The following is a 15770-nucleotide window of genomic DNA, read 5'->3' on the forward strand; positions in this document are numbered from 1 at the left end:
GGCATCACACCGCTCCTGAAGCAGCTGCAGCTTTGTATCTCAGTCTTGGGGGGCTGAGTGTGTGCACACATGTGCACATACTTAGCCCCTGCCAGACTGAGATCGACTGTCAGAGGCTCTGTGATCAACCAGTCAATCGCGATCAACTGGTTGGTGATTACTGGTCTATATGGTTGCAAACTAGTTCAACCTAGGCAGGTTAGACTAACCTGCAAAGATTGAATCAATTCAGGCTCAGGCTTTTTTAATATCTGTCCCTAGCCATATTTAAATCACATGTAGACATATATATATATATATATTTACACGCACACACATACAGAGCCACCACCATGCAGAGGCCTAAGGGATGTGGATGACTATGTAGATGACAGGATGGCACTGATACAGACTTTTTGTTATGAATCAAATAGTGATATCTGAGTAATGCCTAAAAGGCCCCCCATTTCACTATATGTACAAGTTCTGTACATGCTTGTCCTAAACAAGCTTCCCACTTGTTTTGCCATCCATAGAAGAGCAAGAATCTTTTCTCATTCTATAAGAAATGGCCTAATTTGAGCTGTTACTTGCCTAAGGTAGTTGTATCTTTATTTTGGAGGGAGTGTCTGAAGAGCACTTACATAAGGGATAAGATAAAGATTGTGTTTGGGTCCCCACACAGGTTTTGAACCTGTTTGAACTAATAAACCTTGTTTTACTTATATTCCTCATGTCAACTCTAAACAAATAGTTTGTTTAAGATAAATAGTGTAGTTTCTCCATAGCCAGAAGCATACTCAAGGGAAATAAAAGGGACATTGATTGTGTTGATTAGTTTAGTGACTGGGAAGATTTGTTGGTGATAAGTCTAATAGATTGTAAGGTTCAAGCTGCCTTAAGTGTCAGACTGTCTTGGCAAATGATCAAGCTTCTCTGTGATTAAAACCTAAGAAATATTAACTTCTATCAAAGCAAAAATTACTGTCATTGTGTCCCCTGCTAAAAAAAAACTGTTAAAAGGCATTGTGTGTGTGCATGCGCCCAAACAGCATGCAAGAAAAAGATTTCTGTTGCAAATATGCTGGGAAAGGGCAGGTCTGTCTTTTTTTCATATTAGAAATTCAGCTTTTGAGAATGCTAGAAGACTTTTATGTTGAGGCTAGCACCAGTTAAGTTAGATCATAAACACTAAAGCCTGAGCAAGTAAAGTGAGGAGACAGAACTGTAATTTGGTTGTTTTAAAGTCTTTGTCTATGATTTTTAACACTTATGCTGAGTGATCAGTTGGAAGGAAGAATGTATTGTTAAGGATTTATCTTCCCTCCTTCCTTTTAAATGAGGCGAGAGAGAGATCATGAGGGGTTAACCTGAGGCCTGGTCTATAAAAAGACTTGAGAAACTTTCTCACCATCACTGTAGACATTTCAGCTCTAACAACAACAAGGACATTAGGCATGATATAGTGCATATGAGTTGTAGGCTGGGACCATCATCTTATAAATGCTGTGTCCATTAGCTCTGCCCTGGCTTAAATGGCAAAGTGGCTTAAATGGCTAGCTAGAAATTACATTCACGTTGACTATATATATACCACTAGGGGACATCATGACTGCTATAAGAGGTTGGTACTCCAGCAAATATATGTGAACAGCTTGTAGCTGTTCACATATATGAAACATGATGTGCCTGGGTTTAAGATTGACCCATACCACAGTACTCACAAGATAGTTTCACCCATACCACAATATCCAGTCAGAGCATTTTTTTTTCACTCACCACACTTCAGTTTGCATAAACCAAACAAAAAAAAAAGGGACCTGGCTTTGATTTCTCCCACCCTACAAACAACTCAGGAACCATTACTATTGTTGTTATTGTTGTTGCGATGACCATTGTTATAATTATTATTATTATATTATACTAATTAGTATTACTATGGCTATTGTTATTATTCCTATTGATGTTATTACTGCTAGGCATTAATAGTATCACTAATATCACTATGATTTATGCTATTGGCTATTGTTATTATTACTATCATCATTGCTATTATCCTTACTATTGCCATTATTATTGTTATTGCTATTGTTGTTGCTGCTGCTGCTATCATTACTATTACGATTGCTGTCATTGTTGTTGTTGGTATTTATGCTATTATTACTCGTATTATTGCTGTTGTGGTTGTTATTGGCAGCCTCATCATCACTGTCACTACCCGCATGCTTTCCCTGTGGCACTCATTCATTCAGTGGCCAGGGCTGCTGCTTCGACCAAGCTCCGCGCGCCGCAGGCGAGTTGAGGCGGGTTAGATCTCGCCCCGTCGCGGGCTGGGCCGGGCCGGGCCTCTCAGTGTCTCCCGGCAGGAGGCCCCTGCACCCCGGCGGGTGGTCGTCTCCACAGCCCCCTCAGCTGCGCCGGGGATCAGGTATGCACGCACCAGCAGTGGGCCGGCAGTCACAGAGCTCTTTGTTTTTGTTTCTTTCAAAGACTACGCGCGTTTAAAGTTAAACCAGCGGTGCTCTCAGCCATGGCTGTGAATCACGGCGGTTTGCAACCCCGTCCCTCCCCCAGGCAAAGCCTGGCGCACCGTCCAGGCCGTGACTGGGCGAGGGGCCGGTGAGTGCCGGCGGCGCACGAGCGTGCACGACCCGGGGTCGCCGGCAAACTTTGTGCCCTCCCTCCCCGACCCGGGGCCGCATCCGGCGGAGGGGCGGTGAAGGCCGGGGATGCCTTTAGGAGCCGGCGCCAGGCGAGGCGGAGCCGTGCGGGGGGCGGGGGCAGGGCCTGGCCTGCGGGAGCATCGCTGCGGGAGCGGCCGCGCTGAGGTAAGCGACCCCCGGCTGTAGGCGCTGCGCAGGCGGTTGCGGCCCGGGGCGGGGGCGCAAAGTTTGCTCGCGCCCTCTGGCTGCCCCAGGCCCCTGCCCGCAGCCCCAGTCCCTCGCCCGCGGCTCGACTCGTGGTGTGGGCTCGGGGAGCACCCCTCCGCCACCATCGCCCTCGCGGGGAACGAGAGCCTGAGCCCACCCCCAGCGCGGTCACGGCCGGAGGGGCGGCAGGGTATGGGGGGCCTCCTGTGAGCCAGGCCCGAGCGTGGATACTCAGGGAAAGCTATATGAAAGGGAAAGGGAAAGTCCAGTTTCCTCTCTCAGGATAGCAGAGCTGGGAGCCAGGCGAGGAACAGAGGAGCAAGATCTCTCTCACACAGTGTCTCCTTGGTGCCTGGTGCTCCTTGCCCCCCACCCGGTTAGCCAGATTTTTTAAAAAAGGGGCTCGGCTATAGCCTGGGGAAAGGGGCATCTCTGTTGGTGAGCATGGGAGTCAGGGCCTCTGAATCAGACCATCTCCTAGACCTTACATGCTGGAGGCTGCAAGAGAGAGGAGCAGCGGAAATGAAAAACCTTTTCAGGCCCATTCACTCTCACTTTCAGCATCTGCTCCCTGCCACTGCATGACAGCAGACTGGGCAAGAGGGGCTTATGCTCTGATCCAGTTAGTGGCCGTTCTTATTTTTTCTTCCTGGACCTATTTCATAATTACAACTGCACATGAAAATTGGAGCCTCTGCTGTTATGGCGTAATCATAAAGGAACCCGTTAGCTTTACTGACCACCCTGCTCAGTACAAGCCTGTCAATGTGAGAGGGCAACAGCGAAATGGGTAGAACAGGATCTGTGTTTCTGGTGATTTTTTTGTAGGTATGAAATTAATCTTCCACAAGATCATGAAACCTTGTAGTCTCAGTTGGTATGTCCTACATCACAGTGTCCAGCCTGGGAGGCTTTTCAAGACCCACTTTAGCTGCTTTCAAGAATTCAGTGGGGGTGGGGGGGATAATCAGAAAAACTGTTTTCCTTGTCAAAAAGTAAGAAATGGATTATGACCAAATGAGAACATCTTTCACTAGAAAGGGACATAATCCTGGTGTCCCCCACTGGACAGGAGTACTGCACATGCAATTGTTGTAATTAAATCTGCACTTTTCTAAGTAAAGTTTTAACTGAGGGTAGGAGATATGGCCTGGGATCTCAATGGAATGTAAACTAATGTAAAGTCCCCACTAAAATCAACACAGAACTTCTCTCATGTTACAGTGAGTACGGTTTTACTAATCCAGTTGTTCATTTACCGTGAAAACGTAAGCTAGTTGGTCTGAGTGCTAATACAGTATTACAGAAATGAGGGCAAGGAGAACCCTTGCTGGTACTGCTGCTGAACTCTCATTAATGTTGCCCTTTTTGCTGTTTTGTCCTGCCAGCTGTTTTGTGACCCTGGAGAAATTGTGGTGAAACCTACTTCTGTTTTTAAATGATCACTTCTCATTGACTTTCCTCTTGTTTCTTTGTAAATGTACACTGATGAGCTTTACAGGAAGCAAGCTAGAAGGTTAAAGAATGAATGCTCTCTGATTTACAATACAGACATAAAGGGAAGAGGTTGAGCTTTTTACACATTTTATAGTAAGTACAGGTTTAGTCTCAGATCCTGTAACGTATAAGTAACCTATACCCTGCAAGGGGCACTGCTGAAACCCATGAAGCCTCAAGTGGGTGAATGCATACAATACATCTCAGGATGGGGGCCCTCGTCAAAAACATCAAACAAAATGACCTGAAAACAAAACTGAAGTTCCTGAAGGGGAATTGTTGTGGTTCTGCAGCTATAACTGCTGGACAAGAAGGATTTATTGGCATTCTAGTACTACTAAGGTACTTGCTGCTCATTATCATTTGTAATGCATTTATCTTCACAATATACTTGTGAGGAAAGAACATACCGCTATCGCCATTTTTGCAGAAGAGGAACTGAGGCAGAGTGAAACTTTATAACTTTATAAGAAGCCATATGATAAGTGTGTGACTAAGCAAGGACTTCTAGGCTAGGACTCTAAAGATTGAGTTCTCCTTTAAACTACTTTGCCTTTATTGTCTGCTATATCTCCAGTTTCAGAAAAGAGGACATGATGGGGTATAATTTGATTGTGGGGGAAAGCAGTGACATACCCGTGCCCTGCCACTGCCCCTCACTCCCAAGTCACAGCCCCTCCAACCCTGCTGCCCCTTACTCCTGACCCCCAGCCCCCTCCCCCCCAGCTCTGTAATATCTCCTGGCTGCCCTGCCCCTGCCCCTGCAAGCACAGGCACTGGCCCCAGTGCCATTAGCCCGGCCTAGCCATGCAGATCCCTGCTGCCCCCAAAGGGCCCCTCTGTCCCCTTCCTCCACTGGAGGGGCAGGTACCTCTCTCACCCTGCTGCAGCCTCAGTGCCCAGACAGCCCCCCTAGATAGTCCCCAAGCCCTGGTCCTCCAACCCCTGCCCTCCAGACAGTTACCTGCATGCAGCTGCTGGGGCTGCTCCCAGCCCCTTTCCTGTATGTATGTATGTATGGTAACTCTCTTATCTGCCAACCTTTTGCCACTGTGCATGGAGCTTACGACTTGCCTCCTTGCTGTAGGCTGCCGCTCTCTAGCTCCTAGAGCACCCAAGCAGCCTACACTTACCCTTGTCACTGCTCCCAGTATTCTCTACAGTGAGGATAAATGTAGGCATGGTGGGAGGGCTGTGCAGTGGGGTGTAGCAGAAGGGAGGGGTTGCAGAGGACAGGTGCATACTGCTCAGTCCTCCATGCTCAAAAATCAGAGACAAAAAGACTGAGGACAAAGTATTTAAAAAATAGTTGCTGATCATGGATGTTATAGTTGGGAGCTGTGGGCACTTAGCAACTCCGGAAAGGTTCATCTACACTTGGACCATGTTGTCTAATGGAGACAAAAACAGATCCTACATCTCTCAATAGACACCCACATCCTTGGTTTTTTATATTATGATTTAATAAGGTCATGTCATTAAACAGTTATGCATAAGTGTGGGTTCAGACTGTGAATCCTACCTTGGTAGAAAGTAGTAGCTACCTTAAGGAATAGCATATATAGGAATGGCCACCTAACTCCAAGAGGGGGTGAAATTCCAGACCTACACACCTCTTTCATTCTTTCTATTGAATCGCGTATACAGGGGGAGGTGGGGAGAGGGCATATGTCTTGACTGAAAGGTGCATGAGGGTCTTTCTTCCACCTCTAGGTGCACAATGCTGCTTTGCCTCGGTCACACAGTAGGTAAATGGAGAAACCAAATCTTGAGAAAGTTGTGTTCAAGCCCCTGCATCCAGCCTTAGTTTTTAGGAACAAAAACATTTGTTGCCGAACTGTGAGACATTCTAGGTTTTGGACTTGCTGAACTTGTTTGAGAGCTTTGCAGTTGTCCTTTCCCAGGCATATTTTATAAGGTTGCAGCACCTTTGTAGTGGCTAAAGTGGATTCACAGGTTATTCCTGTCAAGAATATCCTGAAACAGTGGGAAAGTGCATATTATTCCAGATAAGTACAGTGTTTGTTCCCCATTTGATAAAAAAATTCAGCCTTGACACCAATTCCTTGCAATATTCAAAAAATGAACTTGTTTTCTTTTATCTCATTGTGTGCTATGTGGCCTGAGGACCATAACCAAAATTGATCAGGAGAAAATGGCATTAGAACAGTGCAACTTATTATTCTTTAGATGTTGATATGTTGTTTTAAAAAAATCTGCATATTAGCCCTATTTCTGCTCTCACAATACTATCTAATAGAATTCAGAACTGTACTAGACATATCACTGTACCATAAACAGGGATGGTTCCTGCTTTGAAAGAGCTTACAGTCTAAAGAGCTGATCCTGTACATGCTTACTTCTACTTACTGTGAATACTGTCACTGAAGTCAGTGAGTTATGATAATAAAATTAAGCATGCGTGCGAGGCTTTGCAGAGTTACTATTACAGAAATGAAACAGAGTGTGTGTGCATGCAGGGGATTTAAGACAGTCAAGGGAACAGGGGAGACAAGCCAATGTAGTAGCAATATTGTTTAAAAAAAAAAGAATTGGCGAGCATTTTCCAATTTTTAGTGAACATTTTCAACAAAACTTTGCTCAGTTCTGCTTTCAAAGGGTGCCTGCACTGCTTGAGGGAACAGAAGTCTGGTAGATTGTTTTCTTATTTTGTTTTCAATATTAAAATAGATTAATATTACAGGCATATTTTTTTTAAGCATGAGGAAGAGCTGGCTTTAGTGCAAGCAAATCAAACGTAAACCACTTTTCACATAATCTTTGACTTGTACCCTAAGAAAAATCGTCTCCTTCACAAGGAAAGTGTTTTCTGAGCAGGACAATTGCAGGCAGGACAAGATGGCCCTTGGCAGTTGCTTCTTTCCACTGTTTTTTGTCCTGTGTAAGTACTAGCATTTGTATGGCAGTGTTTCTTCGAGTTCCTGGTATAAGGATATTCAGTGGAAGGGCAGGCCCAGACACTAGTGCCTGATTTCTGAAGTGTTTAATACTCTGCTTGAAGTTAATAAAAGTGCTTAGCATCTCAGAAAAATCAGGCCCTAAGAATCTGAGGGCATTTGTAGATGTGCTCAGGCGGCAGTGGGGGGAGCTGTGCCAATTGAAAATTAACTAAAAACGCCTGGAGCGTCATGTATATTAGCATCCCCAAGCTGAAAAATGGTGGCAGGTAACTTTGAAATAAAGCTCCTAGAATGAGTTTAGTTCAAAGTGCCCCACCATCATTTTTCAGCTTGGGGACGCTGATACACATAACGCTGGACACTGCTGGAGCATGGTTCTTTCCATGCTCCAGCAGACTCGATTAATTGAGCCTGCTCTGACGCATTGCAGTTACAGCATATCAGCAGCCTCCTTGCTTGTGCGCAAGTGCCCCGAGAGGTCTCTACTCCACAACTATATGGCACAAGCATATTTAAAAATGCCAGATAGTGCCTCTTATTTGCAGATACTCCCAACAGCAGTGACAATGAGCCACTTAGGGCTTGTTCACACTTAGCTTCTGTAACCAATTAATTTGAATTTTGTGTAAAGTGCTGTACATCCACACCCAGGATTGCAGTGAAGCACCTCTCTTTTTAACATATACCAGGGGTCAGCAGCCCCCTGGCATGCATGCCAAGCATGGCATGCAAGGCCATTTTGCTTGGCGCACAACCACCAGCCCAGGCTCTAAGCAGCTGCTGCCAACCACAGAGCCCAGGCTGCTCCTAGCAGGCAGCTGGGAGTCTGTAAGCCCTGCTTCAGGCAGTCTGGGCTCTGTGGGCCAACTGCAGCTGCGAGGCTGCAAACAGCTGCTCCGGCGTGTCAGCACTCCTGCACTTACCAAGATGGATATCGTGGTTTTTCCAGCACTCTGGCCAAAAAATGTTGCCTACCCCTGACATACTGTTACACCCATCTTAGAATCAGGTTTATCTAACCATGGGATGAGTTTACTCACAAGAAAGTAAATTCAGATGCCTGTCCAACCTGAAATAATCATAGGGTATCTACCAGATCCTCCCACTGATCTGCCACCCTTGCTGACTTTGAGTAATCTCTGTATTGTAGTATCCATCCTTCACAGATGTTTAAAAGTTGACATGCAACCAGGTGCTGTCTTGCTGTTCCAGTTTGTAGGATCATTGTTAGAGTCTGGCCTTATATTTCACCATGGCCCCGTGGACTTTGTCTCCCTCTTGGTGGCCAAACTGAACACCACAGTCCCTTGGCATAGATCTACAAACAAGTATCACCGAAACAGCAGCATAGAGGGCACAGACAGGCCACTGTTCAATAGTACAGTAAGGCAAAAACACTTAATCTGGCCTTTAGAAATACTAGCTGCAATAGGAAAACTGCAGCTAGCATAGTGTATGTGGCGAAGCGGGTTTCACTCAGGATAGCCGTCACTGGCCTCCCACCTGCCTCTGGACATGCCACCTGCCTGTCTCACCCATCACGTCTTGTTGGAAAATTAGTGAGTTGTTAGATAAGGCAGGAGGCTGCCCATTTTTCTTTGCACCCTGATATTGGGGGGGGGTGGTATCTGTGCCTCTGTACCACCCCTATACCACAGCCCAAGCATCCAGATGTTATCAGTCACACCAGCCCCCCCACCACCCAGGCTCCAGACTCCTCCCGACAGGACCCTCCTTTGATCCCTCCACTCAGGCGGCTTACGCTGCCTCCATTCAGGCTGCCAAGCTCCTTGTAGCTGTCTCCCCTCTTGGCCGTTGTCCCCACTTGGGACCTGTGGCCGTACACAGGCCCTGGCCTCATCTCCAAGACCAGGCGGGGTCCCAGGCCCACAACTCTGGGGGCCACTCATGGTGGGTACCTGGCCCTTTTGACCTTCTTGGTCCTAGCCCCAGCATGTACCAGGCGAGGGGGTACTCTACCCCCAGCCTCACTAGCCCCACACTCTCTTTGGGTCCCCCTTCTTGGCTGTGGGGAGATGGAGTGACTCACACGACAACTGGTGCTCCAGGGTCTCACAGGGGGCTCTCACTCCCCCCCAGAGCAGCAGGTCATGGTGCTACTCTGAGATCCTCCTTGGGTGGGCTCAGGTGGCCGTAGCCATGCCTGGCCTCCTCTCTCCAATATCCTAACTCACCCGAAGGTGGGAGCTGGGGTTAAGGTGCCCTGACCCACCTTTCACTGGGGTGGTAACTGATCTGGCATTTCCTGGGGGCTCCTGCGCCACTGAGAGCCCCACCAGGCCACCCATTCCTGGCAGGGTGCAGTTTTAAGTTATGCCCAGGACCAGGAGCCAATGTTGTTGCCTGGCCTTTCAGCAGCAAAATGCCCTGTTTATATGGGCAGCCCTGGATCCAAAATGGCTGCCCTCATCAGGCACCTGATGGCTACTAGCTTCAGGCCCTTAAGGTGGCAGGCACCCACAGTGCCCTGCCACAGTACTAACGAAGAGCTGAAATTTGCTTGAGATACCACCACTCACCAACTGCATGCTGTGGACTCCCTGACTAATCATCAAGGCCAGTCTGTCCTTAACCTGGTGAACTTCCAAAGCTTACATAATCACAGAGAACCAAGACCACTCTGAACCACAGCCAGACAATTTGCCTGAAGCTACAGCTGAAGAACCAAAGTTGTAGAGGAAACCAAGTCCAGTAAGTACAGAATGATACATTACAGTGCAACTTTCTCAGAGGTGTTTGTGTACTGTAGAAACACAGCCATATTGATCCACCTACTCTCAGCCTCCACCTATAACAACCTCCCTGCTCAAAACAGCAGCTATATTATGGAGACTTTATAAACTTTCTGTGCTTTGCTTCTACAACTATGCAAGGACGCAAACTGTGAACAGGCTCATGGTGTGCCACCCCATCTACCATAATGCTTATAGGTCTCTCTTACCTGCAGAGTGACTTCCTTGTCTTGCCCTCAACGCGATAAAAGGTGGCAGCACCTACGTTAAACAAGATCTTTGAAGGAAAAACATTTCTTTTAGTACGTATAGAAAAAGAAAAGACAGAAAGTCAAGTTTCCAGATCCTTCAGATGATGTGAACAGCCTGCAGTTGTACATAAATTGTTACTAGCTTGCTTCTGCTTTACTGTCTAGCTAGCCACCAGGCCTTAGAACTTCCCTCTCTAGCCATTCCCTCACTTCACAGGCCCAAACATAAGCCACAAGGATAGACGGATGTTTATGCAACTCCTGGGAAAATGCCCTGGGTATGGAAATTCAAAATCAGGGGGAGAAGGAGGAAGTAATATTTAATCACTGTTGCATGGAGACTACAACTTTATCAGTAACATCTTTTTATTTTCTTTATAGCACCTGCATGAAGAAGAGAGTGAAAGGGAGATGGCTAGAACATCACTGATGTAGCTGCTGAAGATGGTAGAGAGGCCTTCATTAAGTACATGGCCCCAGAAGTCTACTGTCAGTAAAAATTATGATTAAATGCTTACAGTTTCCAGCATGGTATATTCATAGGTATTGTTTTGAAAAATACTAATTATGTCTTAACATTTGTGATTTTATGTCTCAGCATCACACTTATGAAATTCACATGACAGTTGCATGAAAATAAATACTTTGTTACAGAGAACACAAAAATAAGAGCAGGAACCAAATCTGATATCAGCTATGACTAAATCTTTCCATCAGTAGACATATGCAAAACAATGCATACTGCAATCTTGATAAACGCCTTATGCAGAAACATATGCATAGTCCCCAAGTTGTCCTTAAACTAAGTATGAGAAGAATGCATTGCTCACACTGTGCATATGAGTAGGTATGTTATTATTAAAGGACAAGAATCATCTCCAAAAGTGCCCACTTCCCTGCAGAAAGCTCTTTCCTCAGAAAGGTTGTGCAAAGCATAGTAAGATGATGCCATAGCAAGAGATGGCTCTCAGCCCTCAGCTTCAACATTAGGATTGTTCAGTCTTAAACCAGTCTTAGAAATACCATTGGGAAGGAACACTACAATGCACACGGTTTGCTCTGCATATTAACAGAGCAAGCACCAGGGGATGTCTGACCAGTCCAAACATCATTGTGTTGTGCAGCTGGCTAACAATGTTGTACACAGTCCTGGCCTTTGCAATACTTTTTGTGGATCACTTACCATTGACACACAAAACCTGCAAATTTCAAGTGGAGGTGTAAGCTTAAACTGAACTGTCACTGAAATAATTAGCATCTACAAATTGCCATTAGCTGTAGAGTTCAAATTCCTTTGAAATGAATGGGCATATTATTTCTTAGCTTTTCCTTAGCTATTGGAGAAGCTAAGACAATATTGCATTGATTCACATTCGGGGTATGTCTATTCCCAGAATTGCAATTGCAGCACATGTAGGCAAATGTGATCTGTCTAGCTCAGGTGCCAACTGCCGCAAAGCTTCAGTGGTATGAGCTGTGCAAGCCTGCCAGAAATTTTGGGTGATACTTGGGCACCAAACCTGCACTAGAGCCCTTACCATGGCTATGCTACTAGTGTGCAAGCTTGCTAGATGTGCCTGTAGCAATCACACCTCTAGATTGTGGTGCAGGTATAGTCTGAGAAGCGTATTCAAAACCGGAAGGCATATAAAATTGGGGTTTTCTCTGAACATGACTTTCAAAGGCTTTTTCAAGCTGAGGGTATGACCCTTCTTTACATCATACGTAAAGCCTGAAATGTTTTTTTCATTGTATGCTTTTCTTTATATCAGAATTGCAAATCTTGTCTAATAATAGGCATCTGTATGTCTCATGAAACAATAGTTTTGTGCCAAGTGAAGCATCAGCTCGCTAAGCATCTGCAAGCATGGCTGCAGAGCCTGATTTTTGAATGACAATCCTTTTCATACTTATGAAGTTTATATCTAACAGTTCTGAATGTAGTTCAGGGTTGTTCCCAAGGTTTCGTCTTCTCTGTGTGTTCTCTGTTCTCTTCTTTCATCAAAAGCCTTCATTCCATGCTTAATAGACTGTCTTCAGGCACACTGATCCCCTTCAGTCTTTTCCCAGTCACTTGGCTCAATGTTCATTGCCTTCATGAATCTTTTGCAAACATCTTTGAAACAGAGATAAGGACTCCTACATGGTATTCTCTTTGTAAATAGTCATCCATGCATATGATCCTTGGGTATATGGCATTGTCCATTCTCCACATATGATCATCCATTGAAGTTGACATTGAGTGAGAAGAGAATGGATGCTTGGAATGGTGGCGGTCTGGTGCAGTGCCTGAAGACTGGAAGAAGGCCAATGTGTGGTGCCTGTCTTCAAGAAAGGGAGGAAAGTGGATCTGGCTAACTATAGACCCATCAGCCTGACTTCTACTCTGGGAAAGTTCTTAGAAAAGTTTATTAAAGAGGCCATCCTTAATGTACTGGCTGACGCCAACATCCTAAGGGATAGCCAGCATGGGTTTGTTGTGGGTAGGTCTTGCTTGACCAACCTCATTTCCTTCTACAACCAGGCGATCTATCACCTGGACAAGGTAGAAGAGATTGATGTCATATATCTTGATTTCAGAAAAGCCTTCTATCTGGTATCCCATGATCACCTCTTGGCGAAACTGGCCAATTGTGGCCTTGGGTCCACCACAATCTGCTGGCTGGGAAATTGGCTCCGTGGTTGGACCCAGAGGGTTGTAATCGATGGAAGTCAGTCATCATGGTGCCCTGTGACCAGTGGTATCCCCAAGGCTCTGTCCCTGGACCCATATTGTTCAACATCTTCATTAATGATGTGGACATTGGAGTCAGAAGCGGACTGGCCAAGTTCACCGATGACACCAAACTTTGGAGCAAACCATCCACACCAGAAGACAGGTGGGTGATCTAGGCTAACCTCAACAGGCTCAGCAAATGGGTGGACGAGAAACTCATGGTGTTTAACACTGAAAAATGCAAGGTTCTCCACCTTGGGAAGAAAAACTGCCAGCATCCTTATAGGCTTGGCAGTGGTACGCTAGCTAGCACTACGGAAGACAGAGACTTGGGGATCATCATTGACCACAAGATGAACGTGAGCCTGCAATGCGATGCTGTGGCTACTAAAGCCACCAAAATGCTGGCTTGCATCCATAGATGCTTCTCAAGCAAATCCCTGGACGACATTCTCCCCTTGTACTTGGGCTTGGTGAGGTCGCAGCTGGAGTACTGCTTCCAATTTTGGGCTCCACAATTCAAAAAGGATGCGGAGAAGCTTGAGAGTCCAGAGAAGAGCCACGCGCATGATCAGAGGTCAGGAAAGCAGACCTTACGATGACAGGCTGAGAGCCATGGAGCTCTTTAGCCTGGAATCATGTAGGCTCAGGGGTGATCTGATGGCCACCTATAAGTTTATCGGGGTGACCACCCGTTTCTGGGGGAACGTTTGTTCACCAGAGTGCCCCAAGAGATGACGAGGTTGAACAGTCATAAACTACTGCGAGACCGTTTCAGACTGGACATAAGGAAGAATTTCTTTACTGTCTAAGCCCCCAAGGTCTGGAATAGCCTGCCAACGGAGGTGGTTCAGGCACCTACATTGAACGCCTTCAAGAGCAAATTGGATGCTTATCTTGTTGGGATCCTATGACCCCAGCTGACTTCCTGCCCTTTGGGTGGGGGGCTGGACTAGATGATCTTCCGAGGTCCCTTGCAGCCTTAATGTCTATGAAATCTAGCCTGAGTAACTTTGTCCTGCCAAGAAATTCCTAGCATGTGGTGATGGCAGCCTAAGTGGAAACTGTTGAGGTGCATTTCTTGAGTGGAGTTGTAGTCTAGGATGCACTGCTGTACAAAAGGATGTTGATGATGCAAGCATGTTATACTTTGACTTTTGTTGTAATAGTTTGTTGTTGTTCCACACTTGCTTGCTCAGCATGCTTATGGGGTGCAGACAGAAGTGCGGCTCCCAGCTGTAACTCAGAAGGATATTTGCAAAGCATTTTGAGTTACAGTTGCACCAGACTAAATAAAAGTTCACTGTTGGTTCCAGGGGGAAGTCTGCAGCTAGGTTCCCATACCAATGGCCAGGGCTCTCTGCACTGTTTTCAGAATAGAAAGAGGGAAAGACAGCGGAGGGAGCTTGTTCCTGGGGCTCCCCACATGGTGCTGGAGCATGGGGTGGGTGAATTGGAGGCCCCTTCCCCACCTGGGAGGGCTCAGATACAACTGACACACCTTTGTGGGGGGAGGGTTGAAAAATCCCCAGACTGAACTCTCTCTCCTCCCCTTCCCTCATCCCATTCTAAAAACAACAACAGTCTGGTAGCTCTGCAGACACAAGTTACAGAAGATGCGACATTTTGAAATGTCTTTATCTACTACCTCATGCAATGAGGGGTCAAATTTTCACCCAACTGGGCATTTTTTAAGCTGTTTGCAGCTAGGCACTTATGTTTGGTCACAGCTATAAACTGCGTTCTGTGGCCAGATAGGGTGAAAATTGTCACTTCCGTCTATATGTGTGATGCCTGATGCTTTGCTAATATGGGTATTCACTTCAGCCTCAAGTGACGTGGAGCCAAGGTAGATAAATTTACTTACAATATCCAATACATTTTCACCTGCTACTGTCTACTCTGTACTTATTGGAAGTTTCCCTGTATAGCTTGAAAACTGGTAGGATTGTTTTCAGAGGGACCCTGTAAAAGAAACTTGATTAACTGGTTTATTCAGAGCTCTCTAAATGTTGGGTCTGGTAATACTAACTTTTGAAAAAGCCTGGAGGAAAAGACAGACCACTGGTTAGGGGCAAAACTTTGAAGCTGGGAACCCAGGTTTAGTTACTTGCTGACAGAGACTTATTACGTAAACTTGGGCAGCAGTGCAGGACTTGGCTATGCTAATAGATTTTTCTACTTTAACCATACCAATAAGCCTCTCATCAGTGCAAATGCAATTATTCCTATTCTAAAACACTTGTACTTTAGTAGCCAAGCCTTTTCTGGTATAGGAAACAAAATAAGCTAAAGCAGTGCAAGGCACCCTTATCCTGGTGTAACTGCATTTATTCTCTAGAGCTTATAACAGTATTGATAAAAGATCAGATTCCCCAAGAAAAAAAAGTTACACCAGTATAACGTTTCTAAAGGAGACTAGGCTTTTGTTTTCCTGTGCCCTGGTTCCTTATCTGGAAAATGGAAACAGCAACCATTTAGGTGCTCTACTGAGGTGTAGTGAAGTGGTCAGATGCTATTGTAATTGTTGCCCATAGAAGTACCTATGATATTTAGGCAGTTACATTTGTGAAAAAATGTAATAGAAGATATTCTGGTTTTCTGCTACTCTGTCCTCTGTTGATACAAAACCCAGTGCCTTTATGTCCTCTGTTTCTCTCTTCAAGATAAAAATTGTAATATAAAAGCCTAAGTCCGTCTGTCTGTAATGCTTTATTTGCACTCTCTGGCTGATGGAAAGAGCCAATCAGAGTGCTCCAAGCATGGGGGAGCACCACCGTGAT

At 45.7% G+C, this 15770-nt stretch overlaps 1 protein-coding gene across 1 annotated transcript in view; it reads left to right on the forward strand.

The window, feature by feature from the left end:
• The first annotated feature begins 2514 nt into the window (after positions 1–2514).
• ATP10D (ATPase phospholipid transporting 10D (putative)) overlaps positions 2515–15770 on the forward strand; it is a 95977-nt gene continuing 82721 nt past the window's right edge. The window contains exons 1-2 of the mRNA XM_090035878.1: positions 2515–2807; positions 10653–10814. Of these exons, the coding sequence (XP_089892004.1) occupies positions 10774–10814 (41 nt within the window). The 5' untranslated portion in view covers positions 2515–2807; positions 10653–10773. The remainder of the gene's footprint in view (positions 2808–10652; positions 10815–15770) is intronic.

The sequence above is a fragment of the Crocodylus siamensis genome, chromosome 2 (assembly GCF_052110815.1).
Source record: "Crocodylus siamensis isolate JL-2025a chromosome 2, ASM5211081v1, whole genome shotgun sequence".
Lineage (NCBI taxonomy): Eukaryota > Metazoa > Chordata > Crocodylia > Crocodylidae > Crocodylus > Crocodylus siamensis.